General features: G+C 45.0%; 1 protein-coding gene across 3 annotated transcripts in view; it reads left to right on the top strand.

Annotated features, from left to right (window-relative positions):
• Positions 1–5,075: 5,075 nt before the first annotated feature.
• The window catches only part of CDC42BPA (CDC42 binding protein kinase alpha), a 316,853-nt gene continuing 297,254 nt past the window's right edge, over positions 5,076–24,674 (top strand). For all 3 annotated transcript variants that reach the window (XM_042926312.1, XM_042926311.1, XM_042926314.1), the window contains exon 1: positions 5,076–5,379. In XM_042926312.1, the coding sequence (XP_042782246.1) occupies positions 5,202–5,379 (178 nt within the window). In that variant the 5' untranslated portion in view covers positions 5,076–5,201. The remainder of the gene's footprint in view (positions 5,380–24,674) is intronic.

Below are 24,674 nucleotides of genomic sequence, written 5' to 3'. Positions count from 1 at the left end.
TGTCTGGGGGAACACCGGGTACAGTCTCTCCTTCACAGGCTCTGTGCTAGCCCACAAAAGCCTGGGGACTCAAGGTGAGAGAATTCTCCTCCTCCCTCTCTGCCTCCAACAGCCTCCCTAGTAGTTGTCTCTTCTGTGGCTCAGCCCCCACCAGGCCCGGTTCTCACTCCCACCAGCGTTGCGGCTGTACCAGCTGCCGCCCCCAAACTGGGGGTTACCTTGATCTCCCCTGTTTCCTCAGCCCGTCCATCACCTGCGTCACCATTTCCCAGAATGAAGGTTCCCCCGGTTTTAATACATGGGTGATTTCTGGTTTTCTGGCTGGACCCTGCCATATCCTCTCTACTTCCGTCTTTTGCCCACATGTCAATTTCTAATGCCCAAATATGTGAATTAACCACTATCTCCCTGCTTCCTGGTTACAATAGAATTCTGGGTTTACAGAATTCTGCACACTTTCAGACCTCACTTGTGTAGTGGTTACAACCACAGGCCCTGGGGAAGTCTGGCTGGTTCAGGCGGTAAAGCGTGTGATTCTCGATCTCGGGGCTGTGTTTGAGCCTCACATTGGGTGGACAGATTACCTAAAAATAAAATCTTAAAAATAAATAAATAAATAAATAACACCCTGGGCCCTGGCATGAGGTGGGCCTGGTGTTAACTCGCAGCTCCTTGGTCCCTTCCTAGCTACGGATCTATGTTTGCTAGGCCTCAGTTTTCTTTCTCATCTACGACATGGAGAGGATAATTTTTCTACTTCGTATGTTTATGACAATTGAATAGAATAGTGTGTCCAATGTACTCAGGACAGGATTTACACATTGTAAGTGTTCTGTAAAGGAAGCGATTACTCATGTTGGGAGCCAGCTGTGAAATGAGGACAAGCTGGGGTTTCATCCTCAGAGGCTGTTAAAACCAAGTCATTCATTTGTGGGGTCACGACGCGCTCGGCTGAACGGGGATGTGATGTGGCACACGCCTTATTTTTGGCCTTGTTGTCTGTCACTCTTTTTTTTTTTTTCCTTATGTTTATTTATTTTTAAGAGAGAGAAAGAGAGACAGAGTGTGAGTGGCAGAGGGGCAGAGAGAGAGGGAGACACAGAATCCCAAGCAGGCTCCAGGCTCTGAGCTGGCAGCACAGAGCCCGACGCGGGGCTCGAACCCACGGAGCACGAGAGCATGATGAGCCCGAAGCAGAGGCCCGACCCGCTGAGCCACCCAGGTGCCCCATGTCGTCCATCGTTCTGGAGTAAGATACGGTGAGGTAAGAGTGGGGTCGGTAATGACAAATGTTCATTGGTGGACCGATTCTCTTGCTTTTAGGCCAGAGTCAGAGGATTGGATAGATCAAGGGAGATTGCATTGGAGACGAGGCATAATGACTCCTGTCCTGTCCTCTTTCTATTCTGAAAGGTCGGAATAATTCCCAACACCTTCCTGAAACGTTTTCTGATGACTTCAAACAAACTGTGTTTGTGGGTAGCATACATCTATCTAATCTCCAGGCCCCCGACTGGAATTTCACAAAGACCTCCCCAGGCTCTTTTCCCAGGGAACACCCTGCCAGGCAGCCTGTGGCCCTCGTGTTTCGCAGGAGCAGTTCAAGCACCGTGGGGCTGCCGAGGCTGCGCCTTTCTTTGGCTTAAGACCGGTTTCATTAACAAGCATGTTCACACTTCAACCGGAACATTTAAAATAACACCCGCACAATGTGTTTAGTGTCTAGTTAATTATTAAGTCCCTGAGCTTGAATTATTCAAGCAAAATTGATTGCGTTCAACCTTCTTCCTTCTCTTTGTGCCTTTTTTTTTTTTTTTAAACATAAAAATAAGTCCTCCCCTTTACTCTCTAAACAATGTGGAAAAGGTTATTAAGCAACCATCAATACCCGGGACTGTGGGTGGTACCCAAGCGCTAACAGAATAGGTAGAGACACGACTGGCAGCTTGACTCCTTTGTTAGAAAACGTATCTGTACCTCATACACTTCCATTGTTAATTAGCGTTTATGAAGATCAAACATTTTTAAAATTCTCTCTTTTAAACTCTTTCTTATAGTTATTTACAAGTTGGATGAGTAGGTATCTTGGAGTCAGTTCTTTTTTTTTAAATGTTGACTTAATTTTGAGACACACACACACACACACACACACACACACACACACACAGAGTGAGAGCAGAGAAGGGACAGAGAGAGAGGGAGACACAGAATCCGAAGCAGGCTTCAGGCTCCGAGCTGTCAGCACAGAGCCCTACATGGGACTCGAACCCACAAACCACGAGATCATGACCTGAGCGGGAGTCGGATGCTTAACTGACTGAACCACCCAGGTGCCCCTCTTGGAGTCAGTTCTATGGTGGAAAAACGAAAGGAATGGTTTCTTTCTTTGCTAGGTCAAATGAGAGTGTTAAAATGTCTTGGCTTTGCTATTAAAAACCATGTTGTTAAAGAACATTCTTTGACCTAAAGAGATGTTTATAGTATATTGCCAACTGAAAAGAGAAGGCTATGAAACTGTCTTTTAGTATGTATCATTTCTGTTAAAATGCATGGAGAGAAGACCTGAATAATAAACACCAAAATATGATTATCTGTGTTGGGATTAAACAGCTCAGTTTTGCTTTTCTGTTACTTTTATAATCAGACAACACACACATATAAAAATGTCATGGCTAGAAACGATTGATCTTTTGTCTAAGTATCACCCGTGTCAACAGCACGTTGGCGACAATGCCCTCCCATTTAAGCCAGGCAAGCGACGCAAAATTCATAGTGTTTTGTGAATCACAGCAACTTGAATAATTTCTATCAGCCTTTGTTTCTTAGACTTCATTCCTAGTTGTTCCTCAGCTTCCACATTATTAAGATGTAAAAAAGATGCCATTGTGGGCATTAACATAGAACACATTACTGGCCCACGGGCATAGGCAAGGGATATAACATAATTGTATTCTGGAGAAAAATTATAAAGGAGATGGCCATTTTGAGAGGAAATGACAGAAATGCAGTGACCCAGTTTGGTGATACATTTCAATGTGGGACCTTCCATGAGAAATCCGTAAACAGAGCTCTCCTAAAACCAAGACTGGAAAAAACCGGGAAGGCCCTGAATGCCTGAAAGCACCGGGGACCGTAGCTCTTGAACGACTTGCCCCTGTTACCCAGCGTCTGCAGGGCCCCAGGGTCACACGTGTGCGGGCGCGCGCGGGGGCGCGGGCGCGCGCACACACAGGGACCGTGGGTTCGAAGCCGGCCGAGCACGGTCGGGACTCCCTGCACCGCCTGAATCCCTGCAGGTGGTATAACCTTGGCGGCAGCTGGAGTGGTTCCGGAGGAGGAGCCCAGTGCTCCGCGTAGGGAAACTTTCGGAACTGGAGATGGGCATCCTGCCCTTGCTTGGCACACACACTCCCGACCCGGACGCTAGCGCACACGGGTCTGTCATTGCATTTGTCCTGGGAATGACACACGAAGTGGTGTAATTAGACACCCAGGGAATTGCGAGTCGGTTGAGCTCGGGAACCGCATTTGGGAGGGGGGGCGGGTGGTGCGCAGGTAAGGGGCGCTAGGAGGGGCACGTCCTCAGCAAGTCTGGGGGCGGGGTGCCCAGCGGCTGTTCCCGCCCCTCCCCCACCCCTCCTCCCGGAGCAAACGTGCCGGGCAGGTGGTGCTCCGGGGGCGCCGGGCAAGGCCCGCTCGCCGTCCGCGCCAGAGGCCTCCGCGGGTCCTCCAGCATCCCTGCGTTCCACGTCGCGGCGGCCGCGGCCCCGCCGGGGGGTGCAGCCGCCCGCGCCGCGGCCCGCGCCCCTCCTGGGCCTCGGCTCCGCGCCGCGCAGCTGGGGGGACCGACCCCGCTGGGCCCCGCGGGGCTCGGGCGGGGGCGGGGCGGGGGGCGGCGCGGGCGCGCGCGCGTGGCCCGGCCGCCATATTGGATCCGGGCGCGGCGGCGCGCTGTAGGCTGCGCGCGCGCGGGCGCGCGGGCGCGGCGGGGGCTGGGGGGAGCCTCGCGGAGCCCAGGGCGCGAGCGCGCCAGGCCGGGAAGGCGGGGGAGGGGTGGGACGGAGAGGAAGGGAGTGGCTGCGAACCGGGCTGCCGCAGCCTCCGCTCTCCTCACCGGCGGCACCGACCCCTCCTCCCGCGCCCGGTCGGGGAAAAGATGCCCTGAGCCCCGGGGCGTGAAGAAGGGGGAGAAGGCGCCGACCGCGTCCCGTGAATCCAGAAGCCCCCCCCCTCCCCCCCGCGCCCCGCGCCAGGGCGTCGGGAGCCTCCGGGGCGGCCGCCGGGCGGCCGAGGGGGGCGGGGGAGAGCGGCCGTCCGCCGCGCGCGGCGCAGGCCCCCGGCCGGCGACCCCCCGCCATGGGGCGGGCGCGGGCGGCCGAGTAGCCGCAGCCCCCGGAGCCGGGGCGGGCGCCGCCGCAGCCCGCGCGTCAGGCCCCGGCGGACGCCGCGAGGAAAATGAGGAGTGTCGTCCGGAATCCGCGGGAGAGCGGACTCGCCGCAGAGCCCTGACGAGGGGGACGCCGGGAGCAGGGAGGAGACGCGTCCTCCGGGCAGGGCCGGGCGGGCGGCGCGCCGAGGGGCTGCCCCGCGGACCCCGCCGCCGGGCCGCTCTGCCCGCGGCGCCCGGGGAGCCTCTGCGGCGGCGGCGGCGGCGCTGCCTTTGCCTCCGCCGAGTGCCTTCTGGGGGCTTCCTCCCCTTGCCGTGGTCCTCCTTCCCCGGGAGCGGATCGGACCCAAGCCATTAATGATGCGGCCGGGCTCGCTGCGGGGTTGTGTGGCACGAGGTGAATTTTGAATGAAGGCGAAGAGTTGGGTTTTCTTTTCTTTCTTAAAGGAGAAAAAAAAAAATTTTTTTTTTTTTTTTTTTTAAAGAAGTCTGGACTCTTGGGTCCGTTGTACTTGGATCGCCTCCTGCGACTGCACCGTGCTCTTCTTTGGAAAAGATGTACGAAAGCCCCGTTGCATGGTAGCTCGCCCCGCAGAGCCGGGTGTGCGCGCGGAGCCAGGCGCTCCGGGCCGGGGGGCTCCCCGGCCGCTCGGGGGCGGGGCGGGGCGGGGGGGGCGGTTGTCGGGCGTCCGCGGCCCGGCCTGACAGCTGCGTGAGGGGACCGGACCCACCGCTTCCAGAACTCCGGCTCGGGGCCGCCGCGTGCCCCGCGCGCCAGTGACCGAGGGGAGGCGCGGCGGACGTGGGCGCAAACATGTCCGGAGAGGTGCGCCTGCGGCAGCTGGAGCAGTTCATCCTGGACGGGCCCGCTCAGACCAACGGGCAGTGCTTCAGCGTCGAGACGCTGCTGGACATCCTCATCTGCCTGTACGATGAGTGCAACAACTCTCCGCTCCGAAGGGAGAAGAACATTCTCGAATACCTGGAGTGGGGTGAGTGTGCCTGGCCTAAGTCCGCCCCCGTTTCGTCGGGCATTGGTGGTTTCGTTGTTGCGGGGGGTCGCCGCGAGTGAGCGGCGGGGCTCGGCGATCAGTACGTGGCTGGACATAGATCGTCCATGTGACATGTATGGTAAACGCGTCACGGGCCTGGTACGTAGCTCGAAGTACATGTGCGGGAAGGGAATGGATCCCGCTTACCCGAGTTTGTTTTTTTTGTTTTTTTTTTTTTTAAATAGTTTTTGGTAGATGTTGTCCCAAGAGTCAAAACCGCGCTACCCCATTATTGCCTTGATTTAAAGCGGCGTTTGGGAGGAAGGACTTCTGTTTTCAGGTCAACCGTCAGAGATTTTGAGTAATTCCGTGATGAGCAAAGTGGATTATTGCTCACGGTTGCCCCAGCGCATGGCGGAATAACACACATTCAGTTGAAAGGTGTCGGTTGGGGGAAACGCATTCCTTCCCAGGCTCTGGAAATCGCTCTTGAAATGGGCGGAGAGATGAACATCTCTTCGGTCAACAGGAACTGGAAGGTGGTGGCCCGTGGGTTTTATTTCATCTCCGTGTGGCCCTCGCAGAGGAAACTGCTGCACACGGACTTTCCAGAAATTGTCATGTTTGGAAGAGAGCATGACATAATGGTTAAGACATTTTGCGATAGTACTTGGTGGGGAATGTTTGGGAACAGCTCCCACTTGAGGGGTAGAGGTACTGTAAATTTAATTCGGATCTCAGCCGGTTGGACTTTGGTCGTCATTTCCCTCCCCGGAGACGGGATTTGGAGGAAGACCTACCGTAGCCGAGTAGCTCAGCGAGGCGCGCCGACGCTCCATGTGACCTTCAAGCTTGGGGGCTTGGCCTAAGTTCTTCTTCCCGGGTCACGTGCGTGCGAGCGCGTTGAACACCCGGCCCTCTGTTGGGAGAGAGAAACTCCTCACCACCCACACCTGCGCCGAGGGGTGTGGGCCAGGGTCGTACCTGTGGGGTCCTAACAATTTTACTTTGTTGGCAGGTGTTCGCACTACAATGCCTTCCCGAGTAGACCTTTGTTTTCTCGAAGTACAAGTCGAGTGGTGATTATTTCGTTGATTGATTGACTGATTTTTGGTTTGAAATTGATTAAAAATTAGTTTGTCAGGTTGATTGACTGGTTGATTTTTGGTTTGAAATTGATTAAAAATTAGTTTGTCAGGTAAATCACTCCTGGGCCGTAAGATGGCCTATCCATAATAATTGTATTGAACTTGGCCCGGATCAGAAGTTTTCTAGCAGCTTCATGTCGTGAGGTGTTGAAAGTGTGTGTGCGTGTGTGTGTGTGTTCATACATGTGAATGGGATGGTTTTTACAGGCTCTTAGGCTCATGCTGGGAATGTAAGAATTCGAAACCATCTTTTCTCCTAAGCGTGAGACCATTGTGATTGACTTTGGTACTGGTTTTGTAGGTCTTTTATTTTTATGTGTAGGGTAAACTATTTTATAAAGCATATGTAATTTTCCATTCCCTGTTTCATAAATGTAGAGACTTTTCCTAGTGTTTCTTTTGAAAATTCAAAGAAACGGTTTAGGTACTTCTAGAGTGCCCGTTCTTGGATTATGGTTCCATAGCGACACTCTTGTCAATGATCATGGTTGTCATTTAATATCTGTTCTTTCTCATCTGTGAAATGGTGGGAGATCTCTATGCACCAGTAATAAATATAAATGTACAGTTAGAATAAAAGAGAAAATCATATCCTGAATTGCCTTTTGGTTTTTAAGAGTTTACATAGTAGTTTTGTGCAATACGATACTTTGCTGTTTGGCCAGAATAATTTATGTATATCTTTCCACTAAGTATGTTTTCTTGAGCTTTGTTTTTTATATCTCTATAAAAAGAACCCTTGCTTATGCATATTTAATTTAAGCCAAATAAGCCAAAAATCGAATAAATATTTGGCCAAACACATTTTATTTTTATTAATGTATTTTAAGTAATTTCAAACGAGGGATTTTGCACAGTTTAAAGTAGGTTAAGTTTTAGGGGTATCGTTCATATTTTGTCTTTTTAGAAGTCTGATATGACATGACAAAAATATATAGTCTCAACTAAATTCATATTGTATTTCTCAGTAATCGAAAAAAAGAGACTAGAATTTTTAGGGACTTATTTTGTACACTGTGGGGTCAAGCAGTGACTGTTCAGGCATTTGTAAGATAGATAATGAGGTCTTGAAAGTGGGAGTTATCAAACACAGAAGTTTGGGTAAGGACTAAGAAGAAGTTAAGAATGGAAAAGCTGTCAAGAGATGTATCTTCAGTGGTATTGCTATTTTTAAGTTATTTGAGAATTTATGTTAAGAATGCCAGTGTGTTCTCTGCATTTAAGTATTGATATAGGTCAGCTGTTGGGTCTCAGTTGATTACTACCTTTTGGGGAAATGCCCTATTATTATCTAACATTATATAAAAAATAGATCAAGGAAGTTTCCAGATAGCGAAATGACCCCAATAGAATTTCTTAGACATTACTTTTTTGGTCTGTATTGGAAATTTGTAGGGATTGTTTGTTGGGCTTAAATATGATAATTATGATTTGTGTGAAATGGTACAGTTTTTAGTTTGATTTTTTAAAAGATCCAGTATTTGCAACAGTAGAGCAGTAGTCGTTAAATAGTCTGTATTACATGCTGGGTATATTTGTGTTTGGCTGTTTACGTGAATGAATGCGTCATCTAGTTATGCCTTACTTTTATGCTGATGATAGGCTACTGTAAAAAATGGAGTCAGCCAAGATTCTGTCTGTGTGGCTTCATTCCATCAATTTCGCTTTATTCCTGGTTATGGTCCATTTCACTTTTATTATTGGTACAGTTAATGTTTTGTTCGTTACACTATCATGACAAGAAAACTGACAGTTCACTCAGGTACTTTTTTTCGCGGGTGGGTGGGGGACAGCATTCCTTGTTCTTGCTGATGGCTTGAGGGAGGAAGTGTAGACCTAGAGAGGAAGAAGGAATTAAGCCAATGAGCAGTAGAGCAGGGGGATAAGAGTGCCTTCAGGCTATATAGACTGCTTAAATTTAATAATGCGTATTTTCCAGTTATATCCAATAAGGTTAGAAAGACTTGTGTCCTTGTTTTTCAACTGTTGAAATGATAGAGATTTGTGTGTTTATAAAAAGTAGTTTTGATATCAGCAGAACTCTACAATGATTTACAGTAGAATTGTATGAATAAAAATAACGTTTATATTATAAACATTATAACTTGCTGTCACTGACGACAAGACTGTCTTGTTCACTGAATTGGCTACCTCTCCTTTGAAAAGGGAAATTGGTATTTTAGGGACTTCTTTACCAACTGACTTAAAACACAGATGTCAGATAATATTAATACAAAAGAAGCATGCAAGGCTGTGTGTGGATAACTGTTTTTTGGTGCTTTCTGAATCTTGTACTTGGTAATCTCATTTAAGTTATCCTTAATTTTGTAGGTTATTTAGTATATGCATACTCATACATCTAAATAGTCAATAAGAAACTTATTACCAGAGCACCTCAGCTGGTACTGGGGTTTAAACTGTTCCTTTCATTGGGGTGGCTTTGAAGCTTATTAACATCTTTTCACATGTGGGTCAGTTAGGTGAGGTGATGAGGGCTTGTTAGAAGGATCTGAATCATCTGAAGTTTTTCTAGGTTGCTTTGTTTTTCACTGCAGCTGTAGGTTAGTAGAATTTGTCACACCAAACTATCAAAGTGTTCATGTGATACAGATGATTAAGTTTATTTTAAGTCCTCAGGATTATCATCAATGTCATCAGAAATACAGGTTGGGCACTTGTTTCCTTTATACTTGCCAGTAATTTAGTCTTATTCTAAGAATGACAGTAAGTATAATTTTTTGATCTAATACAATGCTGATACCGTAGGTGATGTCTATTATTTTTCTATTTCTCTTTTTTGTTTCTTTTTTAAATAGAAGTATAATTAACGTCCAGTGTTATATTAGTTTCAGATGTGCAATCCAAAGATTCAGCGATTCTGTACATTACTCAGTGCTCTAGATAAATGTCCCCTTAAGCCCTTTCTCTGTTTCTCCCACCCCCCCATCCATCTCCCCTCTGGCAACCACCAGTTTGTTCTGTGTTTAAGAGTCTGGTTTTGTTTGTTTGTTTGTTTGTGTTTGCCTTTGTTCATTTGTTTTATTTCTTAAATTCCATACATGAGTGAAATCGTATGGTATTGCATCTCTTTTTCAAAAATCTATGTGGCTCCGTGAGTGAGAGTGGGGATGTTAGGATTAACACTTTAAGAATTTTAGGAATTTATTTTTCATATGGAAATGCAAGGCATACCTTAGCATAGCAGCGTAAAAACAAACAGCATAATGTTGGCAGTTTTGTGAAACATTTCCTAATTCCTGGGACTCGGTTAATAGTACAGAGTAAGCCCAGGCTGTTTAGGGTAAAGGAACCAAACTTGGTACAAATTAATACTTTGTTATACTACACTTCACTTTGGCAGTTAATTTCTTTGAAACCTTTTCTCTTTTGGTACACTTAGTGCCAGTATGTTGTGTAGGTAGCTCATTGTGTTCCATCCTATTGTTTTGATAGCTTTTTAAAATCAATCTACTGAGTCCAGAGAGCATTTAAAAAATTAAACAGACCAGAATAGAGAATATCAAGTACATTGTGTTTAGAAAGAATAAGTATTTTCCTGTCAAACTCTTTGTTTTTCTGTATTTCTACTGTAGATCGGGATCAAAAGAGTTTGAAACTCTAGTGTAGATTGAAGCTAATATATGTTGACTGTTTAACGGCAAAAAGATTGTAGACATAGTTCTTTTTTTTTCAGAAAGAAAAGTGCACATCATTAAAAAAAAGGGACAGACTGGAGAATTTAATGGAGAGGAGTTTAGAAAGGGACCAGGAACTAGGAAGGAGAGACGGAGAACGGGAGAAAGGACGGACTAGAAAATGAGCGCGGATATAGTGTTTTCCTGGGTGGCTGCTTAAGTCCGAGCTGTGAATTGAGTGTTTTTAATTTACAAGAACTCAGTGAACGGAGAACTTGACTTTATACTCCTTTGTATTGTCTTTGATGGTTCATTTCCTTTTCCTTTGACATTTTTCCTTTTCTGACTTGGGGTCTTGGATGTTGACTCACTGATTGTCAGAGTTGTGTAAGTGTGGCAAACAGGAGGGATAACCCTATGACCTGTAGACTCTGGTGTTTTTTGGTTCTGTCTTCCCATTACTCCAGATGAACTCTATAGTGGATGCAAGTGAGAAGGCTTTGCTAGTTCCATGGATTTTCTGATCCCTTGTTACTCACACGAAACTGCCAGCGGGAGTGATGTAAGGTTTTCGGAAGCTATGGCCAAGAATTGCTCAGCTGCTTTGTCAGTATGTGAATCAGTCCAGAAGTTCTTTACATAAAGACTTTTGTTTTTGAATGACCCGCACTGCACGTATAGGTCATCCCAGATATATGAATGGCTGTCGTTTTTGGCCACTGCCTACAAAACTCCTTTGTACATGAGGGGATTTCTCTTCCCCACTGATACTCATCAGGGCCCCGCGGTAGCGGTAGCTCTTGCGGTCTAGTTGCTCTGAACTCACTTTCTAGTGTCCACTGCCTTTTTCCACTTAGCACACGGGGAATGGCTGGCCCTTTGCTGGCCAGCCCTCCTACCCCGCCTCCTGGCGCTTCTATATCTGCTGCGCGTTAGCTCTCATGGTGACCAGGAGTGGGGCGGGGAGGGTGAAGACCCGCTCCCCCCTTCCTTCTTGCCCCTTGCTTCTTCGTGGTGTAACTCTTTTCTGTTTGGGAATTAGGGCTTCTGCAGTCTAGCCCCATCCCTACTTTCAACAGGTGCTTTGGAAATCCAGGGGATATTAATAGGTGCTTTGTGGCTGGAGAGGGGAGGCAGATGTTTATGTGACTAAATAAATTTGGGAAACTATTTTAAACAAAAGTAAACATCAAGAGTAGTGCCAGTTACTCTAGAATTTATATATGATGAGAATATTTATATATTATATATGATGAGAATATATATATATGATGAGAGGATCATCATTTTTAAAAAAAATTTCTAATGTTTTATTTATTTTTGAGAGACAGAGACAGCATGAATAGGGGGAGGGGCAGAGAGAGAGGGAGACATAGAATCCAAAGCAGGCTCCAGGCTCTGCACTGTCAGCGCAGAGCCTGATGCGGGGCTCGAACTCAGGAACTGCGAGATCATGACCTGAGCTGAAGTCAGATGCTTAACTGACTGGGCCACCCAGGCGCCCCTCGTCTTTTTTTTTTTTTTTTTTTTTAAAACCATACCTGGATGATGTATGACAACAAGTATTCCATGGAACACCCTTTGAGAAACACTCTTTTATTACGAGGTCATGGTGTTTCTTGTATCAGGGTTAGAAGGAGATGATTTTGGGAAACTTTGGGTTTGAGGAAGAATCATAATTTGAGTAAGTTGTATCTTAGTGGTTGTGGACTTTTAATGGTCTTCTGTGTGATAGTCATGTGAACTGAGAGATAAACTTGATCATGTGGACTAGCACAAGAGCGATGCCGATGAACTATTACATCTAGGAGAAGCATCCTAGAAAGTAGAGTGAAATTAGATGTAAAATAGTGAACCAGTACGATCAACCCCTACAGTCCTTGAAATTACTGAGAAGAATAATTATGACCTTTTCTTGCTCTAATTAAACTTGCTTTTCAGGGAGTCAGAGTGGCTCAGGTTGAGCGTCTGGCTCTTGATTTCGGCTCAGGTCATGATCCCGGGGTTGTGGGATTGAGCCCTGCGTTGGGCTCTGTGCTGAGAGTGGAGCCTGCTTAGGATTCTTTCTCTGTCTCTCTCTGCCCCTCTCCCCCGCTTGTGCTTTCTCTCTCTCTTGAAAAAAAATAAAATAAGTAAATAAACTTGCTTTTCAAGTATAGGGAATCACTATAAATACAGAAATTCTCACTTTATCTTTTGTAGCTTTCATTACTGTAATTGTTATCGTGTTGCGAAAATATTTATCTGAAACAGTTTGATTCATTACTTTGTGATATTTAAGAGGAAAAGGTCAAGGACTTACTATTTTAGAATTCGTTGTAGTACTGAGTATTGTTTTTTCTAAGGTTACAATGTTTTAACTAAGCTATTGGTTTCAGACTTTTGGACCAGTGTGGAATTTCACAACTCGCTATAACATAGTATATGTGAAGCTATGGATTTCAAGTGCCAGCACCTATTTATACGTAGCATAAAGAAACCAGAAAATACAATTCTTTTATTGAAGAGAAAAACATGCATACAGGCATACCTTGGAGATATTGTGGGTTTGGTTCCAGACCACCACAATAAAGCAAATACTGTAATAAATGATTCAATTGAATTTTTTGGTTTCCCAGTGCATATAAAGGTTAGGTTTATTTACTAAGTGTGCAATAGCATTATGTCTAAAAAAAATGGACATACTTTAAATAAAAAATACTTTATTGCTAAAAAACGGTAACCATCTGAGCTTCCAGTGAGTCGTGATCTTGTTGCTGGAGGGTCTTGCCTCCCTGTTGGCGGCTGCTGACTGGTCAGGGTGGTGGGGCTGAAGGTTGGGGTTGGGGCAGTTTCTGAAAATAAGACAAGTTGGCCTCATCGCTGGACTCTTGCTTTCATGAGCGAAGTCTCTGGAACACGCAACGCGGCCTGATCGCATCTGACCCCTGGCGGAACTTCTTTCGGGACTGGAGTCCTGCCTCAGACCCTGCCGCTGCCGTATCGGCTCAGCTGATGTCCTGTTCCGAATCCTCCGTTGTCATTTCAACGGTCTGCCCAGCGTCTTCACCGGGAGGACCTTCCACCTCCAGAAACCATGTGCGCATCCGGTCAGGTTTGACGAGGAGATCGCAGGCCTTCGGTCCCGTCTGCAGCCCCCAATTCTGACCCCGGTTCCCTTGCTGTTTCCACCACAGCTGCAGGGACTCCCTCCCCTGACGTCTTGAAGGGGCATCTTGAGGGCTGGAACCAACTTCTTCCAAACCCCTGTGAATGCTGGTACTTTGATTTCTTCCCACAGATCACAAATGTTCCTAGTGGCATCTAGAATAGATGAAATAGAAAGGTGAATCCTTTCCAGAAGGTGTTTGATTTGCTCTGCCCAGATCCACGAGAGGAATCACAATCTGTGGCCGCTGTAGCCTAATGAAACGTATTTCTTCTGTAATAAGACCTCAATGTTAAGATTACTTCATGATCCGTGGGCTGCAGAATGGATGTCGTGTTAACAGACATGAAATCAACGTGAATCTCATTGTCTGTCTCCATCAGAGCTCTTGGGTCCCCAGTGCTGTCAATGAGCAGTCGTGTTTTAAAAGCAATCTTTTTTCTGAGCAGTAGGTCTCCCCAGTGGGCTTAAAATATTCAGTAAGCCAGGGGCACCTGGGTGGCTCAGTCGGTAAAGTGTTCGACTTGGGCTCAGGTCATGATGTCACAGTCTGTGAGTTCGAGCCCCGCGTCGGGCTCTGTGCTGACAGCTCAGAGCCTGGAGCCTACTTCGGATTCTGTGTCTCCCTTTCTCTCTGCCCCTCCCCTGCTCACACTCTGTGTATCTCTCTCTCTCAAAAATAAATAAACTTAGAAAAATTTTTTTTTAATTAAAAAAATAATTCAATAAACCATGCTGTAAACAGATGTGCTGTGATCCCAGGCCTTGTTCCGTTTCTGGAGCACAGGCAGAATAGATGTAGCATAGTTCATAAGGGCCCTGGGATTTTTGGAATGCCACATGGACGTAGGGTTCAAGTTAAAGTCCTCACCAGCTGCATTAGCCCCTCACAAGAGAGTCAGCCTGTCCTTTGAGGCTTTGAAGCCAGGCACGGACTCCTCTCCAGCCATGAAAGTCCTAGATGGCGTCTTCCAATGTGAGGCTGTTCTGTCTACACTGAGACCTGTTGTTGAGTGTAGCCCCCTCATTAATTCTCTCGGCTGGACCTTCTGGAGAACTTGCTGCAGCTTCTCCATCGGACTTGCTTCCTCACCTTGTACTTTTACGGAGACGGCTTCTTCCCTTCAACCTCGTGACCCAGCCTCTGCCAGCTCAGACTTCTCTTCTGCGGCTTCCTCCCCTCTCTGAGCCTTCACAGACTTGAAGGGAGCCAGGGCCCTGCTCTGGGTCAGGCTGTGGCTTAAGGGAATGTCGTGGCTGTTGGCTCTTCCGTCCAGACCACGGACGCTTTGTCCACGTCGGTGGTACGGCTGTTTCGCTCTCTTGCCATTCGTGTGTGCACTGGCGTAGCACATTTCATTTATTTCGAGAACTTTTTCTTTGTGTTTATAAGTTAGCTGTTGGGTGCACGCAGCCTGGCTTTCCGCCTGTCTTGGCTTTCAGCATGCCTTCTTCACCGAGCTTGATCATTTCTGGTCACCTTGTAGAGTGAAAGACGTGCGACTCTTCCTGTCACTTGAACGCTTAGAGGCCATTGCAGGTTGTTAATTGGCCTGATTTCAGCCTTGGTGCGTCTCAGGGAACAGGGAGGCCCAGGGTGAGGGGCAGAGATGGGGACACAGTGGGTCCGTGGGAGCACAGAGTTTATTGGTCAAGTTCTCCGTGTTCTGTGGGCGTGGTTCGCAGCGCCCCTAAGCAGTTACAGCAGTAACATGACAGATGAGCGGTCACCGGATCGCCATAACAAATAGAACAGTACTGAGAAGTTTGAAATATTGCAAGAATTACCAAAACGTGCCCTAGACGTGAAGTGAGCAAATGCTGTGGGAACAGTGGTGCAGCTTGATGTGAAGCTGCCATTTACTTTGTTTGTAAAAAACAAAACAAAACAAAACAAAACAATATCAACAAAGCACAATAAAGTAGTAAATCATCAGAAGGTCAGTGGTAGCCTCATGCTGTGTCACAATGCCCGTGGTGGCTCACCTCTCATCTCCTCATCACAGGCATTGTGTCCTCTCATGTTGTCACAGGAAGGGTGAGCGCAGCACAGGGAGGTATTTTGAGAGGCCACATTCACATAACTTTTATTGTAGTGTACTTTTGTAATTGTTACTTTTTTTACAGTTTATTTAAACTTTATTTTGAGAGAGAGCGCACGAGCAGGGGAGGGGCAGAGATCCCCGAGCAGGCTCTGCATTGTCAGCGCGGAGCCTGATGCGGGGCTCGAACTCACCACCCATGAGATCGTGACCTGAGCCAAAACCGAGAGCCGGACGCTCAACTGACTGAACCACCCAGGCGCCCCTATGATTGTTATGTTTTATTATTAGTTATTGTTAATCTCTTACTGTGCCTAAAATTTAGATTAAACTTTATCATAGGTATGGATGTATAGGAAAAAATACAACGTATGCAGGGTTCAGTACTGTCCTCAGTGTCCACTGGGGTTCTTGGAACGTACACCCCAAGGATAAGGGCCAACTACTGTAATCGCTGTTTTTCCCATAAAGTCCTCTGGATATCAGGGTGGCAGATAATAAGACTAGAGGATAATTGAATTTGATTATTTAAAGACGAGTAGCTTATAGGGGGAGAAATTAATTAGCTTTTTGTCCCCCTCTGATCTACATTTATTTTTCCTTCCTTCCCCATCAACATTTCCTCTCTCCCCCAATCTAATTATGCCTGAAAGCACTGCCCATATAGATGAAAACGGTCTTCTAAGAATACACGCGAATGAGTTCAGTCACGTGTGGTCATTTATGTTTTGGTTTTATTTCAAATTGTTTAAACATCACCGTAGGCTTAATCAGTGACCCCCCCCCCCCCCCCCCCCCCCCACCTATTCTCTTTGCTCGATTCGTAGTGATCAAGCTTAATTAAATTTTCTTAGAGTTTCCATGGTGAAGATCTGCAACCTGAAGTGTTCCTGGTCTACACCAGCATCCTGGTAAAGAGCGTGGGCTTTCCATCCAGACTGACTCCTTGGATTCCTGGCTGGCTGGTCTCAGCCAGCTGCGTAGCCTCTCTAAGTCTGTTCTATCCTCTGTGAAAAAACAGACACAATAGTAAGAGCTTATTTTGCCAAAAGGTTGAAAGTTGGTCTAGGTTTATTCCTTTTCTGGTGATTTATATTTTCTTGTTTTTTGTTTTTTTCCGGTTTTTTGTTTTCGAAGTTTCTGTCTAGCATTATGATAAAGTTAGAACTAAAATGCTATTTTTTTTTTTTTTTTTTTGTATTTTGTATGGAGATGTCTTTCCTTCCTTATGTGACTATGCAGACAGCATCTTACTCCTTCTTTTTGGACAAGGTATTTTGCATTGGAACATCTTGTTATTACCTGAACTGTTTTTCACCAAATATCAAGCCACTCTCCGTCCTTTGTATCACCAACAGCACATATTACTAAGTGGCCAGTTACGTTTTATTTTCATACTTATACAGCTCCAATCTGCAAATGAGTGGTAGCGTTTTGGACCTCGAGTCAGAAGATTAAAATAACCGTGAAAGGTCATTGATGCGTTGCTCACTTAAGACTGATTGTGGACTAAAGACTATGCAGCACCCACAAGTACATGCTGTGGTCTAACAGGGAGTATGAAGAAAAGAACAGCGAACACGATGGTTTCCTAAACGGTGTTTCAAGGGATGTAAATGATTATTCTGAAGATTAAGAGTTCAGTGAATATGACAGTAGTTTTATTGTATCTTTGGATATGACAAAACACATCAGAGTAAAAGTTTTTAAAAGTTCTGCAATCCAGGGGCACCCGAGCGGCTCAGTCGGTTGACGGTTCGACTTCGGCTCAGGGCGTGATCTCGCTGTTCGTGAGTTCGAGCCCCGCATCGGGCTTTCTGTCAGCCTGTCAACATGGAGCCTGCTTCAGATCCTTTATCCCCCTCTCTCTGCCCCTTCCCCACTTGCACACTCTGTCAAAAATAAACGTTAAAAAAGAACTTAAAAAAAAAGTTCTGCCGTACAGAACCCCTTTTAACTTTGTTTTACCTAGAATTTGCCTAAGTCATTTGTCTTTGGAGCCCTTTTTTATGAGGGACATTGGCAGAGTTTGGGAAATGGCTGGTGGACGCTAAGAATCCACAGGCAGCGGCAGAGCCTTTCAACTGGTTTTGTGACACAGGGTGGTTGTTAAATTCTTTATCACATAGGTTTTGAATATCGTCGCAATTTACATCAAACTCCAGAGGTGGAGAATTGAAGGACTTGCCTTTATCCTTTCCCTGCTTAACATTTTTCAGCACTTCATTTGCATCCCCTAGAAGCCAGCCTGACAGCGGTTCTTAGGTTAGCGGGGAGTTCTGCATGGGGTGGATATGTGTTTACAAAGGACAGTAAGACTTGATATGTGCCTTTGACTTTATATGTGTAGTTCCTGGTTTGCAAAGGTGCTCCTGCTTAACCTAGTAATTTTTTTTTTTTTTTTTTTTTGAGTAGAGCTTGATCATTTTTTGATCCAGTTAGCTCTCTAACCGTTGCATTGGAACAGAATTTGAGATATTGTCATGGCTGTGAAATAGAACAAGTGTAGTTAGATTTTATGAGGGTTTTGTAAAAGCAGTGTAATTGTTCTGGTACAACCAGAGTCCCATTCTTTAATATCTGGTTTACTGGGAGTGGCTTCAAGTTGACTCTGATATTATCATTATTATTTTTTAAGATTTTATTTTGAAGTAGTTTCCGCACCTAACGTGGGACTCGAACTTACAACGCCAAGATCAAGAGTCTCACGCTGTTCTGACTGAGCCAGCCAGACGCCCCGACCCTGATATTATTAAAAGCAGTCAAGCATTTACTTCTGTCCTAAGATTTAAAAAATGCTTGTATAAAAAGATTAGGAAAAGCTTGCAGTAGCTAATGCCCCGTTTTAAGGTTGTACTGCTAGCTAAGTATGGCCTTGCCCTGACCAAAAATTATAACTAAGAAGCATTTAAAAACAGACTAACAGCTCAGGTATGTAGTCAGGCTGACATACTTGTATGATATCATAAAGCTTCTCTGTGCTCCGTACTTACCAAGATTTTCCTAGAGTTTTTGGTGAAAAACCACAGTAGTATTTGCAAGTCTAGTGTGATTTCTATTTCTGCCTTTTTGCTGCATGCCTTTGTAACGTCATTCCATTTCTGACAGATGTGTGCTAGGGTGACAGTTTTCTCCAGGAGTCCTTGCCGTGTTACATCTCATGAGGTTGTTGTTAAGTGTGTTGATTTTGTTTCTTTTGTCTGTGTTCCCGTGGTAATCTCAAGTACGGGTTCCCCTGGTGTTATTCAGCCTGTGTATCTGGCTCTGTTGACATGTCTGTGTCAAACGGGCGTAAATGGATTGCATTCCTGGATCTTACCTCGCTAATGATGCTCTTATTTCTCCATTAAATGCTAAATGATCTGTGACCTCATTATTACGTGTGTCCCTCACCTGAAAATATGGTGAATCCTACCCAGGGCCTTTGTTTAATAGATTTTTATTTTTATTTATTTATTTTTTATTTTTATTTTTTAATATGAAATTTATTGTCACATTGGCTTCCATACAACACCCAGTGCTCATCCGAGCAGGTGCCCTCCTCAATGCCCATCACCCACCCTCCCTGCCCTCCCACCCCCATCAACCCTCAGTTTATTCTCAGGTTATAAGAGTCTCTTATCGTTTGCCTCCTTTCCTCTCTGTAACTTTTTTTTTTCTTCCCCTCCCCCATGGTCTTCTGTTAAGTTGCTCAGGATCCACATAAGAGTGAAAACATATGGTATCTGTCTTTCCCTGTATGACTTATTTCACTTAGCATCACACTCTCCAGTTCTACGTACGTCGCTATGAAAGGCTGTATTTCACTCTTGCTCATTGCCAAGTAGTATTCCATTGTATATATAAACCACAACTTCTTTATCCATTCATCGGTTGATGGACACTTAGGCTCTTTCCATAATTTGGCTATTGTTGAGAGTGCCGCTATAAATATTGGGGTACAAGTGCCCCTATACATCAGCACTCCTGTATCCCTTGGGTAAATTCCTAGCAGTGCTATTGCTGGGTCATAGGGTAGATCTATCTCTAATTTTTTGAGGAACCACCACACTGTTTTCCAGAGTGGTTGTACCAGTTTGCATTCCCACCAGCAGTGGAAGAGGGTTCCCGTTTCTCCACATCCTCGCCAGCATCTGTAGTCTCCTGATTTGTTCATTTTAGCCACTCTGACTGGCGTGAGGTGAATAGACAGAGTTTTAAAAAAATACAACCTGATTCTTTGATCATATCAACATCCTGCTTGATGTCCTACAATGAGTACTGATAGTTTTTAGAATGATATTTAAACTCCTTACCATGGCATATGGAAGTTTAAATGATACAATCCTTGTCTGTTTTCCTCATCTTTTTCTTCACTTAAAAAAATAATTAAGTTTGAAACAATGTCAGATATCACAAATAAAGTACAGTGTCTTTTCCTCTGAACCATTTGAGAGTAAGTTGCGTATTCATTTCCTGTATCATCCCCAAATATTTTTTGTGTATTTTCAATATTTTCTTGCATAAATGTGATGCAGCTATTAAAATCAAGGAACTGACACTGATGTATTACTGTCATCTGATCTTTAGACCTCTTTCAGGTTTTGTCAGTTGTGCTGATAATAGTTTTATAGCAAAAGTTCAGAGTCACATGTTCCATTTGGATGTCACGTCTTTTAGTATTCATTCAGTTTGGATTAGGTCTTCAGATTTCCCTAAACTTTCTAGACTGAGCCTTTTAAAATTTTTTTTTAATGTTTATTTATTTTTGAGACAGAGACAGAGCATGAATGGCAGAGGGGCAGAGAGAGAGGGAGACACAGAATCCGAAGCAGGTTCCAAGCCCCGAGCTGTCAGCGCAGAGCCCAACGCAGGGCTCGAACTCGTGAACCGCGAGATCGTGACCTGAGCCGAAGTCGGTTGTTTAACCGACTGAGCCACCCAGATGCCCCTTGACTGAGCCTTTTGACGATTACTGGCCAGTTATTTCTCAGCATTCGTGATAACTCTAAATTTGGGTTTGTTTCTTCATGATAATACATCTCTAGCAGGAATGTCCCAGAAGTGCTCACGTGCAGCCCTTTTATGTGGACATCCTTTTCATCTAGTTCAGCCTTCAGCACCCTACTCTGGTCCACCATGATTTCACCCATGCCTACTTTGATCTGTGTGTATCTAATTTTGTTTAGATTTATTTCCCATTCTCATCTTTAAAAAATTTTAAAAAATCTTTTCAAAATTTATATATAGTGCAATTTACCCTTTTTGGTATACATTCTGTGAGTTTTGACCAACGTCAAGATGCAGAATAGATCCATCATCCCCCCACGTTCTCTCGTGTTGCCCTTTTGTACCACACTCACCTTTTGCTCCAGTGGTAATGAAATGTTGACTATTCCATGACTTTTCACTCATTGGTTAATTTGTTTGGAAACTCATCCTCTGTACCACCCTCCCTCCCCCCCGCCCCCTGCCAGCCCTGCCTGTCCTAGTACACATGGCACACAGTAGGCGTTTGGTAATGTTGGTTGAATGAATTAATGCCATTATACTTGCTTTAGACAAGGCTGAAAGCAGTAGATTTGATCTCGAAGCATTGCATGGAAATCATTTATTTTGTATGTCAGGGACTTTCCTCATTGATTTATCCTGTTTTATTTCAGAAGTGATTTCTCATGAGTAGTGGTTCACAAACCCCTCCCTTAGCAGTCGACAGTCTGTACACAAGTGTTTTGTGGGGTGAAGGGAAGGAGAGGGTGCTACTGCTTACATTTAAAAAAAAATTTTTTTTTAACGTTTTATTTATTCTTGAGAGAGAGACAGAGCATGAGCAGGGGAGGAGCAGAGCAAACGAGGGACACAGAATCCCAAGCAGGCTCCAGGCTCTGAGCCGTCAGCACAGAGCCCGATGCGGGGCTCAGGCTCACAGACCGTGAGATCATGACCTGAGCTGAAGTCTCACGCTCGACCGACTGAGCCACCCGGGCGCCCCAAGGGTGCTACTGTTTAAAGGAATAAGATAAAATCAAATAATGTTTAACTTGTCAAGTTAAAATTTTCTTACTTAAAGTATTATTTATAAATCTGCACAGTGTCTGACATAAGCCTTAAAGTCTGGTAATTATGAATTGAACGCACAAATATAATTTCTTCCCCTTCTACCATCTTCTAAAACCATAGTAAAAGAATGTTTTGAAAAGTCATAAACATTCAAGGATGAGAAAAACAGGAGGGATTGTCTAGCAGTGAAGTTACGGAAGCCGAAAAGTAGGCAGATGAGCAATGACAGAATTAGCAGATCTGAGAACCCTCAGTAATAATGAAAGCTGAACACCTACCCGGTTTACCTGGCAGAATCCTCCAACATCTTAGAAATTGGTACCTTCAGGAACCTCTGAAAGTTGAGGTTGGGGTGGGGCTAAACTATGGAGGGTTGATTGAAAGTGTTTTATAAGCAGTAGAAACTCTCAAGCCTTCCCTACTCTGTGCACTGGGCTACTGTAGTCTTTTCTCCCTAGAGATTGGGTGGTTATTCTCAGTAAAACAGGTTCTCTGGGTTGAAGGTAGTTTAGGGTGGGCATTTCATGCTGAAAATAAGATTAAAAAAATGTTTATTTACTTCTACTTGGCTCCCAGCATGCTGGCAACAGGCCTTCGTCACAAAGACAGAAGAGTCTCTCAGGCGAATCTGACCAGCCTGGGAAGATCCAGTGGTGCATAGACATCGGGGATCCTTCAGGAGAGGGCTGCGGCAGTCACGCTACAATGCGGGTCATTGTTCCGTGGGCTTCACCCAAGGGTTCAGAGCCTCAGATCGTCTTTTCATTTTCTCATACGTAATATGGCATGAATAGAAATAGGAATAGGAAACCAAAGATTGCCAGATACCCAAGGAAAGCCTCTACTGCATAAGGCATAGCTCCAAACAAGCAAACAGACAATAAATAAAAAATAAATAAATAAGGCCGCTTACACGAAACAGACTCTGTAGGGAAAGTGTAACTTCAAAAACACACAAAACTCTCAGTATTCTTAGAGATAAGAGAAAACCCGTGAAATAAATCAGGATGTCATAGAAGGGAATAAAAGATAATGAAAGAAAGTTCTTTGACGTTAAAAATGTGATCGCTCAAATTAGAACCTCAGCACAGAGGTGGAACGTGGGCAGAAAAAGTTTCTCAGAAAACAGAGCAAAAACTACAAAGAGGAAAGAGGAGATAGCGAGAACATTTTAAGCCAGTTTAGGAGATCTGAATAATAGTCTGAATAATAGGAGTTTCAGTAGGGAGAGTAGAGGGAAGGAATTCATCATGAAATCATTCAAGAACATGTTCTGGAACCGAAGGTTATGAGTTTCTCTATACCCAGCACAATGGGTGGAGATAAATTCACATCAAGATTCACAACCAGTACACTGTGGAATTCTCAGAATCTGGGGCAAACAACAAGACCCAGAAAGTTTCCAAAGGGAAAGTATACACAGAATCAGCAATCAGAAAGGCTCTGGGCTTCTCAGCAGCAAGACTGGAGGCTAGAAGATGATGTGAATGTTTGAAGAAAAATGACTTCCAGACTGGAATTTTATGCCCAAATTCTCAATCAGGTATGAGGTTGGGATAAGGACGCTTTTAGACATGCAAGTTTTCAAAAAAATTTACTTTCTGCAATCTGTGGGCTCCCAGTGGGGTATCCAGCCCGCCACCTAGGCTTACCTAGGACTGACGAGTTTGTCCATATTGGAGACTTGTGCAAAAACCAGGGAAGTCCCAGGCAGACTCTGATGAGTTGGTTGCCCTCGCCGTAAGTTAAGGTGAGGGGATACATGATATAGGAAGCAGGAGGTACAGTACAGGGGAGAGAAGCAGAGATTCCCTAGGACGATGGTGAAAGGAGAGAACGGCGGCTTCACATTCAACACCGAGGTCATTTAAGCCGGATAGGAGAGACTTCTCTACTGATGTGAGTGGACATCTGGAGCAAGTTTCGAAGTCTGGAGAGAGTCTAGGGTTGCTTAGAAAATGAAGCAAATGAGAAGGCAGTTATTAAGAAAATAAAGATTTATATAGGAAAGAAAAATAATAATTTACATGGAAACACCAAATATTGATCTGACCGAAATTATGCTGTAACAGTTTTGGGAAGATGGTACCGGAAAGGAAAGTTTTTTTCAGTAAGGAGGATGGTACTTATCGGGGCCTGATGTTTTCCTTAAAGTGACAGTTGAGTCTGAGTTCATGAATTAGCGATAAAAATGAAAACTTAAAAAAAAAAATCAATAGCTTTCAGGGGGCCTGGGTGGCTCAGGCGGTTAAGCATCCAATTTCAGCCTGGGTCATGATCTCAGTTCTTGGGTTCAAGCTCCACATTGGGCTCTGTGCTGAACACTTGCTCAGAGCCTGGAGTCTGTGTCTCCCTCTCTCTCTGCCCCTCCCCCTCTCGCACTCTGTCTCTCTCAGAAATAAATAAACATTAAAAAAAAATAGCTTTCCTTTTTTACAAAGTTAAAAAGTTCCAATTCCTTTACTGTTTCTTCATGACCTTATTTTCAGACTTTTTCTAAGTCCTGTTAACGAGATACAGTAAAGGGGAAATTTGGAATTTATCAATATATTCTTTGAGCAGATGAGTCTCTTTTTTTCTTTAGTGATTGTTCTCATGGATGGCAATTTATAAATAGTCTTTGTGTTGGGAGGGTGGTTTATTCCTGAAAAAGCAGTGTAGGATAAGTTCTATGTATTTACGTTAATGATACACAGATCCTTCATTTTTTCTTTTTATTTAAAAAAAATTTTTTTTTAACGTTTATTTATTTTTGGGACAGAGAGAGACAGAGCATGAATGGGGGAGGGTCAGAGAGAGGGAGACACAGAATCCGAAACAGGCTCCAGGCTCTGAGCTGTCAGCACAGAGCCCGATGCGGGGCTCGAACTCACAGACCGCGAGATCATGACCCGAGCCAAAGTCGGATGCCCAACCGACTGAGCCACCCAGGCGCCCCTCCACAGATCCTTTAAAGGTTACACAATCACACACATAGTACTCCTTGTTTATGGAACTGGACACAGACCAAAAGAACTCCAACGTAGCAACACAGACAAGATAACTCACACACGTGATGGAAATGGTGGGTATAATGGTCACCTCTGTCAACTAGTGAGCTACCAGGGACCGTGAGAGGGGACATCAGAACTCTTGTCACACACACGAGTGCAGGTAGTTCTGTTTCAGAGGTGCTTGGCGGCTCGCAAGTCTCCTGGAATCCAGGCTGGTCCTTGCAAATGCGAAGGAATGCCTCGTGTGAAGTGAGACTCTTCCTGTGGTGCATTTCACCTGTTCACGGAGA

Source organism: Panthera leo, chromosome F3, assembly GCF_018350215.1.
Source record: "Panthera leo isolate Ple1 chromosome F3, P.leo_Ple1_pat1.1, whole genome shotgun sequence".
NCBI classification, from domain to species: Eukaryota; Metazoa; Chordata; class Mammalia; order Carnivora; family Felidae; genus Panthera; species Panthera leo.
This window is presented reverse-complemented; position numbering and strand designations above follow the sequence as displayed.